Source organism: Ostrea edulis, chromosome 1 (assembly GCF_947568905.1).
Source record: "Ostrea edulis chromosome 1, xbOstEdul1.1, whole genome shotgun sequence".
Taxonomy (NCBI): Eukaryota; Metazoa; Mollusca; class Bivalvia; order Ostreida; family Ostreidae; genus Ostrea; species Ostrea edulis.
In genome coordinates, this window is record NC_079164.1 from 106,731,715 (window position 1) to 106,751,463 (window position 19,749).

At 36.9% G+C, this 19,749-nt stretch overlaps 1 protein-coding gene across 1 annotated transcript in view; it reads left to right on the plus strand.

Moving 5' to 3' along the window:
• The window catches only part of LOC125667554 (notchless protein homolog 1-like), a 59,091-nt gene that overhangs the window by 14,147 nt on the left and 25,195 nt on the right, over nt 1–19,749 (plus strand). The window contains exon 9 of the mRNA XM_048901100.2: nt 3,734–3,869. Coding sequence (XP_048757057.1) covers nt 3,734–3,869 — 136 coding nt within the window. The remainder of the gene's footprint in view (nt 1–3,733; nt 3,870–19,749) is intronic.

Genomic DNA, 19,749 nt, shown 5'->3' on the forward strand with positions numbered 1-19,749 from the left:
TGCTTGGAAAATAGCACGTGGTATAGTAATAAGAAGTTTTTTGTTTCATTTTATTTATAGAATGCCAATGTACAGTGTATTGTGTCAAATTTAACTGCATAGACATACATATATACTAGCGCATTATGTTTAAATTTCCAAGATCATGTTTTTATTTTTAAATACCAAATAAACAAAACATAATTGAATAAATAACAAACAAGAAGGGGATTAAAAATAAAATAAAGAAATGATATTAATTAAAAAATAAAAACAAAAAAAAAAACCCCAAGAAAATCGAAGATCATATGAATTTATCATGATAAATTCATATGATCTTCGATTTTCTTGGTTGTTTTTTTTTTTTGTCCTGTCTGTCAGAAGCTTTATCGCAATTCACCTTTGAATTAGAACGCTTTGGCCGATATGGTATTGCGTTGTGTGACGACACAATTGAATCTGTTTGTAATACAATTGCGAAATGCAACAGAAACTCTCATTGGTCCATATGTATAAGTCCGCCCAAATTCCCTTATACGGGAGTAGTCAGGACGGCCAGATGCTAGATGGAAAAAAACTTCAAAGGAAGAAAGAGAAAAAGTTGTATTCTTGTGTTGTTGTCTCATAAATTTAATATAAAAAAAAAAATTCCTAACATATTTTCCTACTATACTTGTGTCCAAACATACCTTCAAATATTTATTAAAGCCCCATACGACCCAGAAACTCGATCACAGCTTTTGATGATTTCGTTCGTAGACGTAGCCATGTTAGGTAGCCAGTCAATTCTAATCCCGGTTCATTTCCATATTGGCACAATAGCGTCTAGATGTGTACTAATTCCCCACAAATATTTTAGCTAAATTGTTTAAATAATATACCACCCCAGTCCTAAAAATGATAATTATTCAAAAAGCTAAACTCACGGCAGTGCGGCTTTCATTAGTCATGAGCGGCTGCGCCGGCCGATCTCCATCTAATGGGCTTATGTAGCATTTTCATTCATCTAGAGCTTATTTTACCTAATTACAAAAACTGGTACAAAAATGTTTTAATTTCTATTAATTATTCGTGTTGATAATAAATGAAGAGCGAATACATAACTTACAACCGATTTTATGAATAAATACCAATAGCAAGAGTTCGAATTGACCGGCTACCTAACATGGCTACGTCAACAAACGAAATCATTTGAAGCTGCGAGTTTTCGGGTGGTGTATGGCTTTAATGAACATTTGAAGGTATGTTTGGACGCAAGTATAGTAGGAAAATATGTTAAGATTTTTTTATATTGAGTTTATGAGACAGCAACACAAGAATACACCGATTTCAGGCCTCAACCGTCCGCAGCTTTTTGTGACCCGTAAATCGAAGGTTTTTATAAGAGGTGGATCTTTTCAGAGAGCTATGTACAGTTCGAATCCGCTCGAGAAAGTGGGCGGGCTGTAATCGGCCAATGAAAACTCTTGTTGTATTACATCAAACGTCTCATTCAATTGTGTCGTCACACAACGCAATACTATATCGGGTAAAGCGTTCTAATTCAAAGGTGAATTGCGATAAACTTGCTCATAACTTTTGAATGGTGAGTGAAAGCTAGGGTATATTTGATGTGTGCTTCCTTGTGACAACACCTTTCTTTTGGCACCTTGTGACTAGTGATGGGCAATCAGACCAAAAACCATAATCGATTATCGGCAATAATCGGATACATGTAATCGATTAATAATCGATTATAATCGGAATTGGCATTTAAGTGTTTTCCTAACAGAATCATTAAATGTATTTAAACAACATTTGAATTCTTCTTTGTTTCATTTGTTCACAGGTAAATAAATCAGAATTTCAGTATACCAAGTAATGGAATTTATCTATAATCTCAATGTATCAAAGATATCAGAGATAGACTTCTTTATTTGACTGTTGAATGTCGTTCTTGTTGCCGTCCTCCATATCTCCCGCCATTTTGTTTGCTTATTTTTAATCGGGTTTGACATACAGAAAATAAAATTTGAACAAAGTTGAAGTGATTTCCGGATTTTCTTTGGTCAACGATGTCGGCGACTTTTATATTGTAATCGATTAGTAGCATCGTAGGTCTCTCAACGACCGACAATCGATCATCGGCGACAATCGTTTCATCACTACTTGTGACATTTACATTGGAGTTTGACCCCACTTTAAAGAAAGCCTAACCTATTTGATATTTCATGAACTATTTAGATAGAGCTTTTATATTCTGTTCATAGGTCTCTTATGGCAAGACCTTTCATATCATACTATGATATTTGACCTTGTGACCATCGCCTTTTCCAGATTAGCAAGGTCATGTTAGTAATTGGTATTGATGCATCCCCATGTTGTGTGAATTTAAGTTTGGTAATGTGAAAATCCTTAGGGTCTAGGTTGGGGCCACAATATTAAAAATTTATGAGAAAAGTTGGGAAAAAAAACCATTTTAAAATCACAACAGCCAAACAGCATGGCCATGTTGACTCAAATGAGCGATGTGGACCATTGGCTTCTTGTTGAAATATAATTGTAAAATGGCACAAATATGATGTATCTAAAATGGCAGTGGTGCTATGATCTGGACCTACACATTTCAAAGCTTTGTTATTTAAAATCTAGCATACTGTGAGGAAATTTAGAGAATTTTGGGAGACTATTCATGATTAAGACATCAAAACTAGAATTCTGTCTACAACATGTAAAATATTCATGAATTGCACATTTTTAGCATTTATTCCATAGAGAGGTTGCTCAAATCTATTGAATTAAAATAGTTGAGTATTTTGAGGACAAATTTTTATAGTCATCATAGTTTGTTCTTTGCTTTACCGGATATTTATCATACATTGTATATAGGAATCACTCTGTCTGTCTGTCTGTGCAGATTCGTGTCCAGGCCATAACTTCTTTGTTCTTTGACTTAGGCATACCATATTTGGCACACTGGTGGATCACTATGAGACGATGTGTTGAGTACCTTCATGGCCTCTATATGACCTTGACCTCAAGGTCAAAATTAAAGTTTTTTTTACAATGGATTCGTGTCCGGGCCATAACTTCTTTGTTCTTTGACATAGGCATACCATATTTGACACATGAGTGTATCACCATGTGTTGGGTACCTTCATGACCTCTATATGACCTTGAACTTTGACCTCAAGGTCAAAATTGATAATAGGGTTTTGACATAGTCATACCATAAGACATGGGTGTATCACCATGAGACTATGTGTCATGTACATTCATGACCTCTTTATGACCTTGACCTTTGATCTCAAGGTCAAAATTATAGGTTTATGCCATGGATTTGTGTTCGGACTATATCTTCCATTTTCTTCTACAAAGGCATACCATATTTTTACACTCAGGAAAGAGGTAATTTATACCTATTTTACAACACCCTTTGGGAGATTGGGGTAAGGGGGGGGGGGGTATTCTTAGTGAGCATTGCTCACAGTACCTCTTGTTCTTTATAACTAAATTGCTGTAATTACATGGATTTTCTTATGTTGTATTTGCGGAAATTCTGCTAATTTGATCAATGTATTCAGTAAGAGTCCAGACCCTCAGTACGGGCTATGTCCTGCATTCTATGGAGGCAGCCCCATTGACCTGCTTGAGATGCATGTATTTCTCTTCTATGATAAATCAGCACTATAATTTAAAGAGAAGATGCTGTAATTGATTACGTCAAATGATTGAATACACAATGACATCTCTTAATGCAAGTTTTAATTTTCAGGGAGTTTTGTGTAGGACATTACAAGGTCATGGTCACTGGGTCAACATCCTGGCACTTAGCACTGATTACGTCATGAGAACAGGAGCATTTGAACCAGCTAATGCTACAATAGTACCTCGAGACACTGAAGAATCAGGTGAGATTTATAATGCTGTACTCTACTGATTTTATCCTGCTGTCATCTCCAGCCATTCTCACATGCCAGTCTCGGTCTAGGTTGGCTCTCCAACAGACTCCAGGCCCCAGGATCATGAAACATGTTAAGCTCAAGTCAAAATCTGAATATTGCAATTCCAAAAGGAAATTGTTTCAATATTATTTCATCAAATTTCTAGTGTCTGCAAATTAAAAGAATTTTAGTTAAAAAATAATGAACATCTTACAGGTGATTGGAATTTTTACTTAAATCTGAGTTCATTATATTATCTCAGAGGCTGGTTCAGTCTTATATATCTTAAAATTGGACATGTGTAGTAGACAGAAAACAAATAGCCAATATAATTTAACAAAGACATCAAAATCTCAGCGAAATTGAGAGCCATGTTGTTTATATTAGTCACCAGCAAGGTCACTGAAAAATGATTATATGGTAATGACATCTAAACCTCAACAGGCATCCATGACAAAAATAGTGCCACCTGGATGTGCTTTTTGTTTCTCATTTCATTTATTCGCTCAAACCATTCACAATGGTAAATGAGATAAATAACTTTCATTTTGTAATTATATAAACAGTATTTCCAGGGGTATAAATATATAACTGATACATGTATATATATCTTCATTTGCACAAAATAAAGGTGGGGGCATAATGCATACTACATTGTTGTTAAGTCTTAGTAAGCAAGTCCTGCAAGCACTTCATGCTTCCCTGCACACTTTCAGATGGAGTGCTACACCAGAGAAATTTGATAAGGATGAAAAGTGGAGGATATGTGCAACAATATTTTGAAATTGAAAACTTTCAAATTAACTTTATTTAGTCAAAAAAATGAGTTTTAGTGGAAAGCAACATGAAAGAAATTTAAAACCCCTGCTGAACTCGAACCCGCGATCTACAGTTCAGCATTCGACGTGCTAACCTACTGAGCTACTCAAATAGGCAATGATACTTGAAATGAATAGACAAATATTGTAGCTATTCATATTTTCATTCATGGTTTAAAAGGAAGTCAGTCATTATGATGATATAGAGTACCTCCTTGATCAATGGAGTTGTCTATGTTTCTAGAACAATGAGTTTGATTAGGTAAAAGCATTTTAAATCTCAGATATTTGAGAAATGGAGATCAACCATTGGCCAATTTTCTCACTGTTTTCTCACTTTGCTAAAAATCTTTAAGACTCATTTAGAGGTTTAAAAAAAGGATTAAAATGAAGATTTGTGAGAATGATTTCCTGCATGTGACTAGGGCTGAAACGATACGCCCCCTTCACGATACGATATATATTGGAATACCGATGCCATGATTCAATACGATACAATTTACAGAAGAAACCAATAACAACATGGAAGAAAAATTTAATTACCAAGATTCACAATCATAATTTCAAAAGCAAAATGTTTCCAAACCGACAAATGGTAAGATGCCTGTTGGCTCTGTAGCTTGAACTGATTAAGTTCATTATTGTTTTTGTCAGACTTGAGGCTAACAACAGTCTGACCGTTATCGGATGCTATTTTGTCCTTCATGTAGGTGAAAGTAATAAGTATAGGCCGAGCCTAATGTATTTTACTGAACCCGTTTGTAATAAATGTTTTGAACCGAAAACCGAGGCAATGAATCGAACATTGAATCAAGCTTTTATATTGAACAGTTTTATTTCAGTGAATTGTCTCAGCCCTACATGTGACAGGCAGTGAAGGCAAAATCTCAAAGCTACATCATTTGTATATTGACTGCAATATCGTTATTAAATTGTAAGAGCACATTTTCAAACATTTAGCTTTTTGGTTTTGTGGTTAAGAAAAATTTCCACCTCTCAGTCTGTTCAAGAACTTTCGTTTCTGATGAATACATTTAGACTAGTGAAGTAAGCAGATTTTCCAGTGAAAAAATGGTTGAAGGAAAGATTACAGAAATGAATAATGTTGTCATATTGAAATTGATGGATGTTTTATGGGAATGTTGATAACTTCCTTAATATGTACACAAGTTGTATGACTGCTGTGACATTTACGTATTTGAAAATTCTAGATCGACTGAGAATAGAATTCTAATGTGTAACAGCGAGTCGAATTTATGAACCGTTCCCAGGAGACAGTCTATTTTTATGCCTTGACTGATGACATCACACATTGTAGTCTACTTGACTGATGACATCACACATTGCAGTCTACTTGACTGATGACATCACACATTGCAGTCTACTTGACTGATGACATCACACATTGCAGTCTACTTTTATGCCTTGACTGATGACATCACACATTACAGTCTACTTTTATGCCTTGACTGATGACATCACACATTACAGTCTACTTTTATGCCTTGACTGATGACATCACACATTGCAGTCTACTTGACTGATGACATCACACATTGCAGTCTACTTTTATGCCTTGACTGATGACATCACACATTGCAGTCTACTTGACTGATGACATCACACATTTCAGTCTACTTGACTGATGACATCACACATTGCAGTCTACTTGACTGATGACATCACACATTGCAGTCTACTTTTATGCCTTGACTGATGACATCACACATTGCAGTCTACTTGACTGATGACATCACACATTTCAGTCTACTTGACTGATGACATCACACATTGCAGTCTACTTGACTGATGACATCACACATTGCAGTCTACTTGACTGATGACATCACACATTGCAGTCTACTTAACTGATGACATCACACATTGTAGTCTACTTGACTGATGACATCATACATTGTAGTCTACTTGACTGATGACATCACACATTGCAGTCTACTTTTATGCCTTGACTGATGACATCACACATTGCAGTCTACTTGACTGATGACATCACACATTGCAGTCTACTTGACTGATGACATCACACATTTCAGTCTACTTGACTGATGACATCACACATTGCAGTCTACTTGACTGATGACATCACACATTGCAGTCTACTTGACTGATGACATCACACATTGTAGTCTACTTGACTGATGACATCATACATTGTAGTCTACTTGACTGATGACATCACACATTACAGTCTACTTTTATGCCTTGACTGATGACATCACACATTGCAGTCTACTTGACTGATGACATCACACATTGCAGTCTACTTTTATGCCTTGACTGATGACATCACACATTGCAGTCTACTTGACTGATGACATCACATATTGCAGTCTACTTTTATGCCTTGACTGATGACATCACACATTGCAGTCTACTTGACTGATGACATCACACATTGCAGTCTACTTTTATGCCTTGACTGATGACATCACACATTGCAGTCTACTTTTATGCCTTGACTGATGACATCACACATTGCAGTCTACTTGATTGATGACATCACACATTGCAGTCTACTTTTATGCCTTGACTGATGACATCACACATTACAGTCTACTTTTATGCCTTGACTGATGACATCACACATTGCAGTCTACTTGACTGATGACATCACACATTGCAGTCTACTTGACTGATGACATCACACATTACAGTCTACTTTTATGCCTTGACTGATGACATCACACATTGCAGTCTACTTGACTGATGACATCACACATTGCAGTCTACTTTTATGCCTTGACTGATGACATCACCCATTGCAGTCTACTTTTATGCCTTGACTGATGACATCACACATTGCAGTCTACTTTTATGCCTTGACTGATGTCAGGAGCCAGACTTCCCGTGCTTTTACAGAAAGAAAATCCAGTCCGCCATACAGAGGTGATATCAATTAGATCTTCATCATACTTGTAGAATCTGGCATGGTTATGATCACCCCAGATCAGATGGTGGTCTTCACTAATTCCCAGCCTAGTTCTGTAATAGTGTATTACTGCTTGGCTGTAATGACTTGTGTGTTTATGATGTTCGATTTTGGTGACAATGTTATTCTTTGGACCATGACATGTTCCCAGCTCTTTGATCCGAATGTTGTAATGTATGTCACCAAATCTCTGCTCAGGGATAGACTCCTTGATGAATTGGAATTTAAAGATGATAGATGAAGTACGATTATTTTGTAGAAACTGTTGACAGTTCTGGAGGTCATGTGTTAGGGTGCCACTCAATGGGTTCAATCTGTAGCATTCGTTTGCCGTGAGCTGTCCCGATTTGTTCTCTTGCCAGATTGCAAATTTAGTTTTTGTCATTTCATCGTAGGAAATTTTGAAGACAGCAGAATTTTTGGATCTCATTTCATAAATGGACACAAGTCGAATGAAATACATTCTCCTTGTTTCATTGTAACTGCCAACACCAAACATGGGATGATTGAAATATATGCTTACATTGTCAAAATACCTGGCCTCATTATATTCCTCCTCAAACATGGTTTTTGGATGATTAAAACGAATGTTTTCATTTGGCTCTCTCTCAAACAAGGTCAGGAGAAATATAGATACTGACCCAAGTAAAATTACAGTCATTCCACATAAGAAGAGAAACTTGACTACATGTTTCCATCCTCTCCTCAGTCCCTGCAGGGCATCTATGCCTTTCTTCCTAAAGTATCTCAGGGACAGGAGAGCGATTCTGACAACTATTCCATAAAGGAGAACAGCGGCTTTGATCACCTGGAATAAACTAATGGCCTCCTCTCGACACAGAGCAATACGGACTCCCAGAACCAACTGTGGGATGTCTTCAATCCAAAGGAAGAAACAAGATACAAGATCTGGATTAATCCAGGCATGTTCAAAGAAAATCTCCCTCCCAATATTAGCGATTTCAAAAGTAATGGCCAGAGTGCCAATTACAGCAAAAAACAGTATGGAGTAGGTTATAGAGGTTTCTATAGGTCCATACACAAGTCCAGGTTTAATGCCATTGATGTCCCGAAAAAACAGCCAGTCCACCAGGAAATCCAGGAAATCCAGACCAAATGTGATAAGGAAAATGAAGATTTTGAAAGAAAGTTTGTCCTGTATGCTAACACAGCATGGAATATTGTCTACTAATGTAGAGATTTCTTCGTAATGAGAGCGAGTGTTGCCAGGTCTGGATTCAATGCGCCGCGGCTCCCGGAGTTCCAGATCTGTCCCAGTATTGTTCTCATGTGTACTCTGCTCATCCTCTGTAGTGACCAGTGGATTGACGCTGAAATAAGGAAATATTGAATATTAACATCATCCTCTGTAGTGACCAGTGGATTGACGCTGAAATAAGGAAATATGGAATATTAACATCATCCTCTGTAGTGACAAGTGGATTGACGCTGAAATAAGGAAATATGGAAAATTAACATCATCCTCTGTAGTGACCAGTGGATTGACGCTGAAATAAGGAAATATTGAATATTAACATCATCCTCTGTAGTGACCAGTGGATTGACGCTGAAATAAGGAAATATTGAATATTAACATCATCCTCTGTAGTGACCAGTGGATTGACGCTGAAATAAGGAAATATGGAATATTAACATCATCCTCTGTAGTGACCAGTGGATTGACGCTGAAATAAGGAAATATGGAAAATTAACATCATCCTCTGTAGTGACCAGTGGATTGACGCTGAAATAAGGAAATATGGAAAATTAACATCATCCTCTGTAGTGACCAGTGGATTGACGCTGAAATAAGGAAATATGGAAAATTAACATCATCCTCTGTAGTGACCAGTGGATTGACGCTGAAATAAGGAAATATGGAAAATTAACATCATCCTCTGTAGTGACCAGTGGATTGACGCTGAAATAAGGAAATATGGAATATTAACATCATCCTCTGTAGTGACCAGTGGATTGACGCTGAAATAAGGAAATATGGAAAATTAACATCATCCTCTGTAGTGACCAGTGGATTGACGCTGAAATAAGGAAATATGGAAAATTAACATCTTCCTCTGTAGTGACCAGTGGATTGACGCTGAAATAAGGAAATATGGAAAATTAACATCATCCTCTGAGTGACAAGTGGATTGACGCTGAAATAAGGAAATATTGAATATTAACATCATCCTCTGTAGTGACAAGTGGATTGACGCTGAAATAAGGAAATATGGAAAATTAACATCTTCATTATGTTGCTGTAAACAGGTTTTTCTTTTTGAAGATTCAATCCAAACTATATCTATATTGAACTTCAATATACACCCTACTTGGGTAAATTATGCATTTTAGCATTATCAGAGTTGTGCATCTTAATTCACAAAAGAACATTTCAATACAATGGTTAAAAATAAACCTAAATTTGAAATTTTCATCTCAGAAGAATACAAGCATTTTTTCTTTTTAAAAAAGATGAAATTTGAATGGATTTACTCACAAAAACATGATCAGAAGAAACAAAAAGGTCTGAATTCAGAATAATCCACTCTATAGATTATTAGCTTCACAATTAATTCCAAAAGTTATGGATTATTTCATTTAAACCATTAAGACTGCTTTTAATCTTTCGAGCAACAGGAGATTCAGGTGTGAATTTTTCTTGAATATTGATAAACCTGTTATTGAACAAAGTCAGTAATCTATAATCATTCCAGTGTTGCAAAGAAAGGCAAGATTGAAGAATTCTAAGAGCAGGAATTTGTTGGATATAAATTGTCTTTCATTGCAGGATCATTGATATGTAATTGTTCATAATGAGGGTTTTTCTGATCAAAATCTGTCCATTGTTTGTCGTTATTGAAAGTGTCATCATTTCCAAGTTTTACTTAAACTGCAGAACTGTAGCTCCCGGGGGTGGGGTGGGGGGGGGGGGGGGGGGATTGGGATAGAATAGATAGCTACAGACCTGTCCATTATTAAAACATGTACAAATTTTACTACACATGATTTAAGTGTTGTATCTCCTTATCTTTACATTTATTTGTTTTCTATCGAGTCAGTTCTTCAGTTACTTCTACTTGAGAACTTAAGAAGATTTTAATAGTTATTTTCAACTGTACTTGGCACAAATTATTTTTGGGTATTGGTATTAGGGTGTAGCCAAACTTAGTATGTAGTATTTATGTTTAAGTTTGCTGATACTGTATAAAATCTGAATGCATACTTAGGAGTAGCAGAAAAGGATGTACAAAAATGGTGACTTTCATAACCCAGGGTTTTGATCCAAACTAGTTATATCTTTTAATGTTTTAATGTTAAAAATTATGTAAAGCCTTTCGTCAGTGTATGCACTTTTGAGGGCATTTAAAGGTCATAGGAGTCGATTTTCAAAAAATATTTGTTTTGCACGAAAATGTGTTCTTCTTTAATTACTTAACATATGTAAAGAAGTCATTCAGAAAAAATCGTAAGGTAACAGGCGCTACAGACCGTCAAATGTTGCCGTGGTGTGAAGTATCAAAATAGTAAGATGACTTATCTCCCTTGCTTGATGACGTCAAAAGAGACCAGCCTGACGCAAATGTGTATTTGTTTATACTAACAACTGCGGGTTTTAGCCGTCAAAATGTTCAATGTGCTTACATTCAACTGTAATTTAGCAAGTCAGGTATTTCTATATACTTTTGTCTAAATGATCCAACGTTCAGAAAGACTTGGGTGTGAAATCTACACCGAGAACACAGAACTCGAAGTTGTTTGACTATCATTTTACGCGATTACGGGGGTTGATGAGGATCAGTTTCGTTATTGTATTCACTCTACTTTGGCAAAAACTAATGGGTTTATGAAATTAAATCTTCGACCAGATGCAGTTCTAACTATTTTCGACTAGGCTACAAACCAACGGCAAGCACGGCGAAGACGAGAAAATCCTGCAAAACGTTGACTGTATATAATGACGGTAGACTACTTGTAGTACAGATATTCATAATTTAGTATAAACATGCATGATCTGATTAGTTTAGAAATGAAATCTGACTATGAAATAGTTATATGAAGCTCTTCTGATAAGAATTTTTCTCTCTGAATACATAAGTAAATAAATTGAAGATGAATAGGTCTAACTTTATATGTTGAAAGTTGCATTATCAGGCGCCCCCCCCCCCCCCCCCCCCCCCCCTCTTTTCTGTTTGAAAAAGAATGTTCAAAGCAAATGGTGGAACATTTTGAAATTACAAGTTTTTATATCGGGTGAAATAAACCAATTTTTACGGTCATGCAAGAGTTGGGGGATGATTTTTTTCCCCTTTAAATGGAATTGCACGTTGGTTTCCTTATTAGGGTAAAAAAATTAAACAAATAATAAACGAGGGTTTTGAACAACCGGTCAGTTGAATGAATCAACATGTAAGAATTAAAGCTCGATAAATTTATTTTGTATAAATGAGAATGTTAACCATTGATAAATTAGGCAGATTATTCTTTTTTCTACGTTTTTTTGTATCCATTTGACTGCCTTCGTCGGATACCCAGTATCCGACGATGTATGACAGCCAAACATACAGTTTCCGACCTGAGTTCCTGCATACTGTGCAGATTTTCTGGCTATGTACAGCTTATGAACCGATCATCGTCCCACACCCCACGATGACTCAATATATTCTAGAATTCTTTGGCTACCTAAAGTTGTCTGTGTGGCTCGTCCATAACGCATGGCCTACAAAAACAGTCAGGACATTCGGATTTTTCGACAGTTCCTTCAATAACTGGTCCAGACGAAGAATTCGTTCTTCCTCTGGCTTCCAGTTCCAACCATTATACGCAAGAAAGAGCCCTTATAGCGTCTAATGTTATGGTAAATTATTCTTCATATAGGCCCTAATGTCGCAAATTTTATTGTAAAAGAATGTTAAAGCCATTTATATTTATTAGATTCATCTGTTAAACTAAAATAACTGTACACGATACTTGTAAAAATCCTATGAAAATAAATTTGAAAAAAACGGCGCTCACGATGTGTGTAAAGGAAATTTCGATCTGGCTATAAAATATATCCGAGTCAGGGTGGAACTTGGGTACATAAAACCAAAGAGGGATGAGGGGGTGCCCACCTTTTTTGTCAGTCAACCTTCACCCCCCCCCCTTTGGGGAAAAACCGATGCTGCATCGCTGTGTCTGCATGGGATTAGAAAGCGCAAGTAATAACTATCTATATTTCTCTCATTGTCATCAGAGAATGTACTCTGGAATTATCATACATTTATCATTAATCAGTCAGTATTGTTTCAACCGATTCGGAATAAATAGGATCTTGATCGATCTTCTTCGTCCTCCGATGAAAAATCGTCGATGTGGCTGGCATTTACATTAATTATGAGTTCAAAGTGATATCGTTGTATAACAAACTATGGTTCCCTATTCAAAAACTCCTCCAGTTGCGAATAAATCGTCTATGGATGTGCTTTTGTTTTGATTCGCAAATCTGAGTGTGGTCTCTTATGACGTCACAAATTCAGGAAATCAGGAACGATAATCGTGTAACAATTTTCTATTCCGACTACCTTTGCACTTCAATTTCTTCGAGTTAATATCGTTTTTAATCTTTAAAAAGTATTTTTATGAGGAGTCTATGAAACAAAGTTGATAATTATGGAGAGAAAATGTATTGTTAAAAACCGTCTCCTATGACCTTTAAGCTTTAAGAATACATCTTGTTTTATACTGTTGCTGAACATTAGAATTTAGCTTAGATATTCAGAACAGGAAATTTTTTGCTAGATTTCATAGCCCATGGAAGTAGTGATACTTTTTCACTAGTACTCAGGTGACCGATAAGGCCTGCGGGAGTAGTGATACTTTTTCACTAGTACTCAGGTGACAGATAAGGCCTGTGGGAGTAGTGATACTTTTTCACTAGTACTCAGGTGACCGATAAGGCCTGCGGGAGTAGTGATACTTTTTCACTAGTACTCAGGTGACAGATAAGGCCTGTGGGAGTAGTGATACTTTTTCACTAGTACTCAGATGACTGCAGGCCTCTTGTTTTGTCTTAGGTGGGATATGGCCTATGGGCCTCTTGTTTTGACTTAGGTGGGATATGGCCTGTGGGCCTCTTGTTTTGTCTTAGGTGGGATATGGCCTGTGGGCCTCTTGTTTTGACTTAGGTGGGATATGGCCTGTGTGCCTCTTGTTTTGTCTTAGGTGGGATATGGCCTGTGGGCCTCTTGTTTTGACTTAGGTGGGATATGGCCTGTGGGCCTCTTGTTTTGACTTAGGTGGGATATGGCCTGTGGGCCTCTTGTTTTGACTTAGGTGGGATATGGCCTGTGGGCCTCTTGTTTTGACTTAGGTGGGATATGGCCTGTGGGCCTCTTGTTTTGACTTAGGTGGGATATGGCCTGTGTGCCTCTTGTTTTGACTTAGGTGGGATATGGCCTGTGGGCCTCTTGTTTTGACTTAGGTGGGATATGGCCTGTGGGCCTCTTGTTTTGACTTAGGTGGGATATGGCCTGTGGGCCTCTTGTTTTGACTTAGGTGGGATATGGCCTTTGGGCCTCTTGTTTTGTCTTAGGTGGGATATGGCCTGTGGGCCTCTTGTTTTGACTTAGGTGGGATATGGCCTGTGGGCCTCTTGTTTTGTCTTAGGTGGGATATGGCCAAGGCACAAGTGGGGTTCAAACCCATCACTTCCCGATCACAGCAAATCTTTCAAGGGAAATTGGTTTGTGAAATAGTGAAGATAGACAAGGACAACTTGACTAGAAAGGCCAAAACTTGCATATTAGATTATTCAAAAGCTAAGTGTGTTCAAACCACAACATCCAGTGTTAAAGCAAGGCTAGCTGCAGAACTGTAGCTCTCTTAAAAAATTTCTTAAACCATAGAGCTTCAGATCCACTCCTTATAAAAACCCTCTATTACAGCTCAACTTCTGCACACAGTTCACTATAAAAACCCTCTATTACAGCTCAACTTCTGCACACAGTTCACTCCTTATAAAAACCCTCTATTACAGCTCAACTTCTGCACACAGTTCACTCCTTATAAAAACCTTCTATTACAGCTCAACTTCTGCACACAGTTCACTCCTTATAAAAACCCTCTATTACAGCTCAACTTCTGCACACAGTTCACTCCTTATAAAAACTCTCTATTACAGCTCAACTTCTGCACACAGTTCACTCCTTATAAAACCCTTCTGTTACAGCTCAACTTCTGCACACAGTTCACTCCTTATAAAAACCTTCTATTACAGCTCAACTTCTGCACACAGTTTACTCCTTATAAAAACCCTCTATTACAGCTCAACTTCTGCACACAGTTCACTCCTTATAAAAACCCTCTATTACAGCTCAACTTCTGCACACAGTTCACTCCTTATAAAAACCCTTTATTACAGCTCAACTTCTGCACACAGTTCACTCCTTATAAAAACCCTTCTATTACAGCTCAACTTCTGCACACAGTTCACTCCTTATAAAAACCCTCTATTACAGCTCAACTTCTGCACACAGTTCACTCCTTATAAAAACCCTTTATTACAGCTCAACTTCTGCACACAGTTCACTCCTTATAAAACCCTTCTATTACAGCTCAACTTCTGTACACAGTTCACTCCTTATAAAAACCCTCTATTACAGCTCAACTTCTGCACACAGTTCACTCCTTGTAAAAACCCTCTATTACAGCTCAACTTCTGCACACAGTTCACTCCTTATAAAACCCTTCTATTACAGCTCAACTTCTGCACACAGTTCACTCCTTGTAAAAACCCTCTATTACAGCTCAACTTCTGCACACAGTTCACTCCTTATAAAACCCTTCTATTACAGCTCAACTTCTGCACACAGTTCACTCCTTATAAAACCCTTCTATTACAGCTCAACTTCTGTACACAGTTCACTCCTTATAAAAACCTTCTATTACAGCTCAACTTCTGCACACAGTTCACTCCTTATAAAAACCCTCTATTACAGCTCAACTTCTGCACACAGTTCACTCCTTATAAAAACCCTCTATTACAGCTCAACTTCTGCACACAGTTCACTCCTTATAAAAACCCTCTATTACAGCTCAACTTCTGCACACAGTTCACTCCTTATAAAAACCCTCTATTACAGCTCAACTTCTGCACACAGTTCACTCCTTATAAAAACCCTCTATTACAGCTCAACTTCTGCACACAGTTCACTCCTTATAAAACCCTTCTATTACAGCTCAACTTCTGCACACAGTTCACTCCTTATAAAAACCCTCTATTACAGCTCAACTTCTGCACACAGTTCACTCCTTATAAAAACCCTCCATTACAGCTCAACTTCTGCACACAGTTCACTCCTTATAAAAACCCTCTATTACAGCTCAACTTCTGCACACAGTTCACTCCTTATAAAACCCTTCTATTACAGCTCAACTTCTGCACACAGTTCACTCCTTATAAAAACCCTCTGTTACAACTCACCTTCAGCATACAATTCAGGTGAACTTAGCTGGGAGATTTCAGTTGGAATGGGGCTTTAATAGATGTTTGAAGTTGTGATTTCACAGAAGTGTTGAGGAAAAATATGTTAGCATTTTTTATACTAAATGTTTGAAGCTGTTATTTGAAAATACAAAGACTTGAATTATGTACAGAAAAGGTTGCACTATAAATTGAAAGTTTTTTGTCAACTCTTTGGTATATCCAAACAAAAATGCAGAGAGCTGAGTTCTGCAGTTAGGGTGGAGCCTTGGTCAGGGTTTATAGTTTTACTAATATAAATATATTTGAAAATTACTTTAAAATCTCTTTCTCAAAAACCAAGAAATTAATATACAAGCATCCTAGATTCATGTCTGTTTAAATCATAACCCCCCTCAGGACAAGATGGGAATACAGTTTTACATAAAACAAATTTAGAATTTTTTTTTTTAGAATTATACAAGAATCCTCATATAGTGAAGGTTCAAGTTTGTTTAATCATGTAAACCCCCCCCCCCCCCCCCCTCTCTTTCAGCCAGTTTGGAGCCACACAACTGGAGTTTATAAAGTTTTGAACTACTCTTTTGAATCCTTGTGTATGAACAAGGTGACTCCGGTGAACAATGCCGCCTCTTATTTGAGAATCTTTCAATAAATATTGTTATTATATGTGAATAAACTTTCCAGTAGTTTGTAGATTTTTAGTAATTAAAATATTTCATGAAATTTTCACCACATACCTTCCAACTTCTTTTGGCTCTGTTTTCAAAATTAGCCTAGATGTTTCCATTCTTGTACAAAGTGACACTGAAAACACTGAAAACTCGTAGAAGAAATAAACATATGTTCTTTTGTGGTTGTAGTGAAATATGCTGATGTATCTAGCATGATTGGTTGCTAGTAAATCTGGGGCCATGTTGTGTCCACTCAGGGAGAATAATAAAGTTGTAGACTATGTACCAGTATAGTAATGATATTGATTTTTATTTTTGTTTTTACACAGAATGCATAAAGGGTACCTATTTTTGACACATACATCCCATGATAATCAGTATCACTTTGAATGGATCTAGAAATTTGTAGCAATGATGGGTGATTTATTATGCCCCCTTTCAAAGAAGAGGGGCATATTGCTTTGCACCTGTCGGTATGTCGGTCGGTAGACCATATGTTGTCCGCTCAATATCTTGAGAACTATTCACTTGATTGTAATGATATTTCAAATGCAGTTGGTTATGAGTAGAAGAGGACCCCCTATCAATTTTCAGGTCAAAAGGTCACAATCCACTCTGGACATAGGAAGACACCGTCTGCTCAATATCTTGAGAACCCTTTGCTTGACAGACATCAAACTCAGTACACTGGTACATCTTCAGAAGAAGATGACCCCTATTGATTTTGAGGTCACATGGTTAAAGGTCAAGGGTCAAACTCAACATAAGAATATACTGTCCGCTCAATATCTTGAGAACCCTTTACTTGATAGACATCAAACTTGGTACATTGGTACATCTTAAGGAGTAGATGACCCCTATTGATTTTGAAGTCACCTGGTCAAAGGCCAGGGGTTAAACAGAACATAGCAATATATGATCTCCATTATTTTAAGAATCATTTGCTTGATTGACACCAAATTTGGTACACTGGTACAGCATAAGGAGTAGATTACCCCTGTAGACTTTAAGATCACATGGTCAATCCACTCTGGACATAGGAAGATATTGTCTGCTCAATATTTTGAAATGGTTTGGCACTACTATCAATTAAATGATGCATGTTTATAACCCTTTTCAATTTTATGGGGGGGGGGGGGGGGGGGGGGGGTGTATATAGCTGACAATTGGCAATATTTCCAATTCCCAAATAATGGTATTGTACTAGTTAGTTGTATCAATACACAACTTCCGAGATATCAGCTATTCTGTGAAGGAGGTACGTTAAGTGTTCTGTTGAACGCTTGGGTTGGTACAAGATGTATACATATACCATAGAATACATACATGCCAACTTTTGAAAATCCCCATGGGGGATTTTGCGCGCGACGACCTTTTTTCAACGCTCAAAATTCACGACATTTTACCATGAAAATAAATATTTGTCTTTTCATATAAAATATCAATCTAATCATTATACATGTATCATACACCAAGTGTGTTTGACCATTAACTTTAACAAAACTATATAAAAAAAACTTTGAAAGATATAGATAAGTATTTTATTAAAATCATCTATTCAGCAAAAAATCCTCTCCAACAAGTCACATACATATTATCAAATAATACTTAAAGTTGCATCCTTTTACACCATATACACATTGGCTGGTCTATATATCAAAATTTAAATTAAAGCACATGCATTTAGGTACGACTACAAAGGCGATCTTGCTTGTCTGTAAACAATTTCATGGGCTTACAGAGTCTGGTGGAACAATCTGCATTGCAACCAGAAAAGGAGTGATCTGCCCTGCTATGAAGTTTGCGAAAACCTTTGCACCCATGACATCTGAAATAATTACCAGGAAAAAAAACACATCAAAATATACGTTTTTACTTGAAAAATAAGGCTACTTGCCAATATAAAATTCAGTACAGACTTGTGCAAATTACGCATCACAAAGTCTATTGAATACTACACTATATAGACTATGTAATACATCGCTATAGACAGATAGATTCGGAGAGCCTATATTATTATAGTTGGAAAAACATATATTTTACGTACCTTTAATATTGCATATTTTGGATGCTGTCAGCGAGAGGCAAAAATCGGGAATGTCCGATTGTTTGGTGGTGACACTATTATCATTGCCATTCACGTTTGTGTAAAGGATATGTCAATTTGAAATCCGTCTTCCCAATTAATTACTATCAAAACATGCTTCGCACTGTCCAATAAGCACCCCGACACAGGCAGACCAGGTAAATTACATCACCCCGATACCATGCGACACAGGTAAACAGCAATGGCTGACTATTGTCCCGATTTCTGATTGGCCAGTTCAGAAATGACGCGCGATTTCAAATTCCGGTTGGAAATGGGGGTTTGTTGTCGTAAAATGGGATATATTTTTAGAAAATCGGGATTTCGGGGTATTTTTGCAATCCCGATCGGGATATCGGGATTTGCCTTTTCAACTGCTTCAAATCGGGAGAATCCCGCTCAAATCGGGAAAGTTGGCATGTATGAGAATAGCTATGTAAATACGGATAAAAGTGTAAATTTTGTTTATATCAGCCGTTGGTATGCATTAAACTGACCATATCAAGAATAATATTTGTTTGAATTAGGCCATTAAATTAAATATGAAATTATTTTTTATTTCCTCCTCTGCACGAGTGATATTTTAATCAAAGAAAAATGGTGATTATCGATTTTTGTTTGGGCTATTTTATTATTAATACTAATAAACTTACTAATATTGTGTGTCTTGGCACTTTGGGTGGTTGCATGATGTCTTATAATCAGCCTTAAGGCAATATATGAAGGCAGCGATAAGCATTTGTACCCACCGCGTGTGGACGATAGTATGTTTTGCGTCTCACTGTCCGTAAGAGTTCCACAAAGGGAAAGAACTATTGGGTAACTTGGAAGTTGCGTATTCAACAGTTCTATTGAACA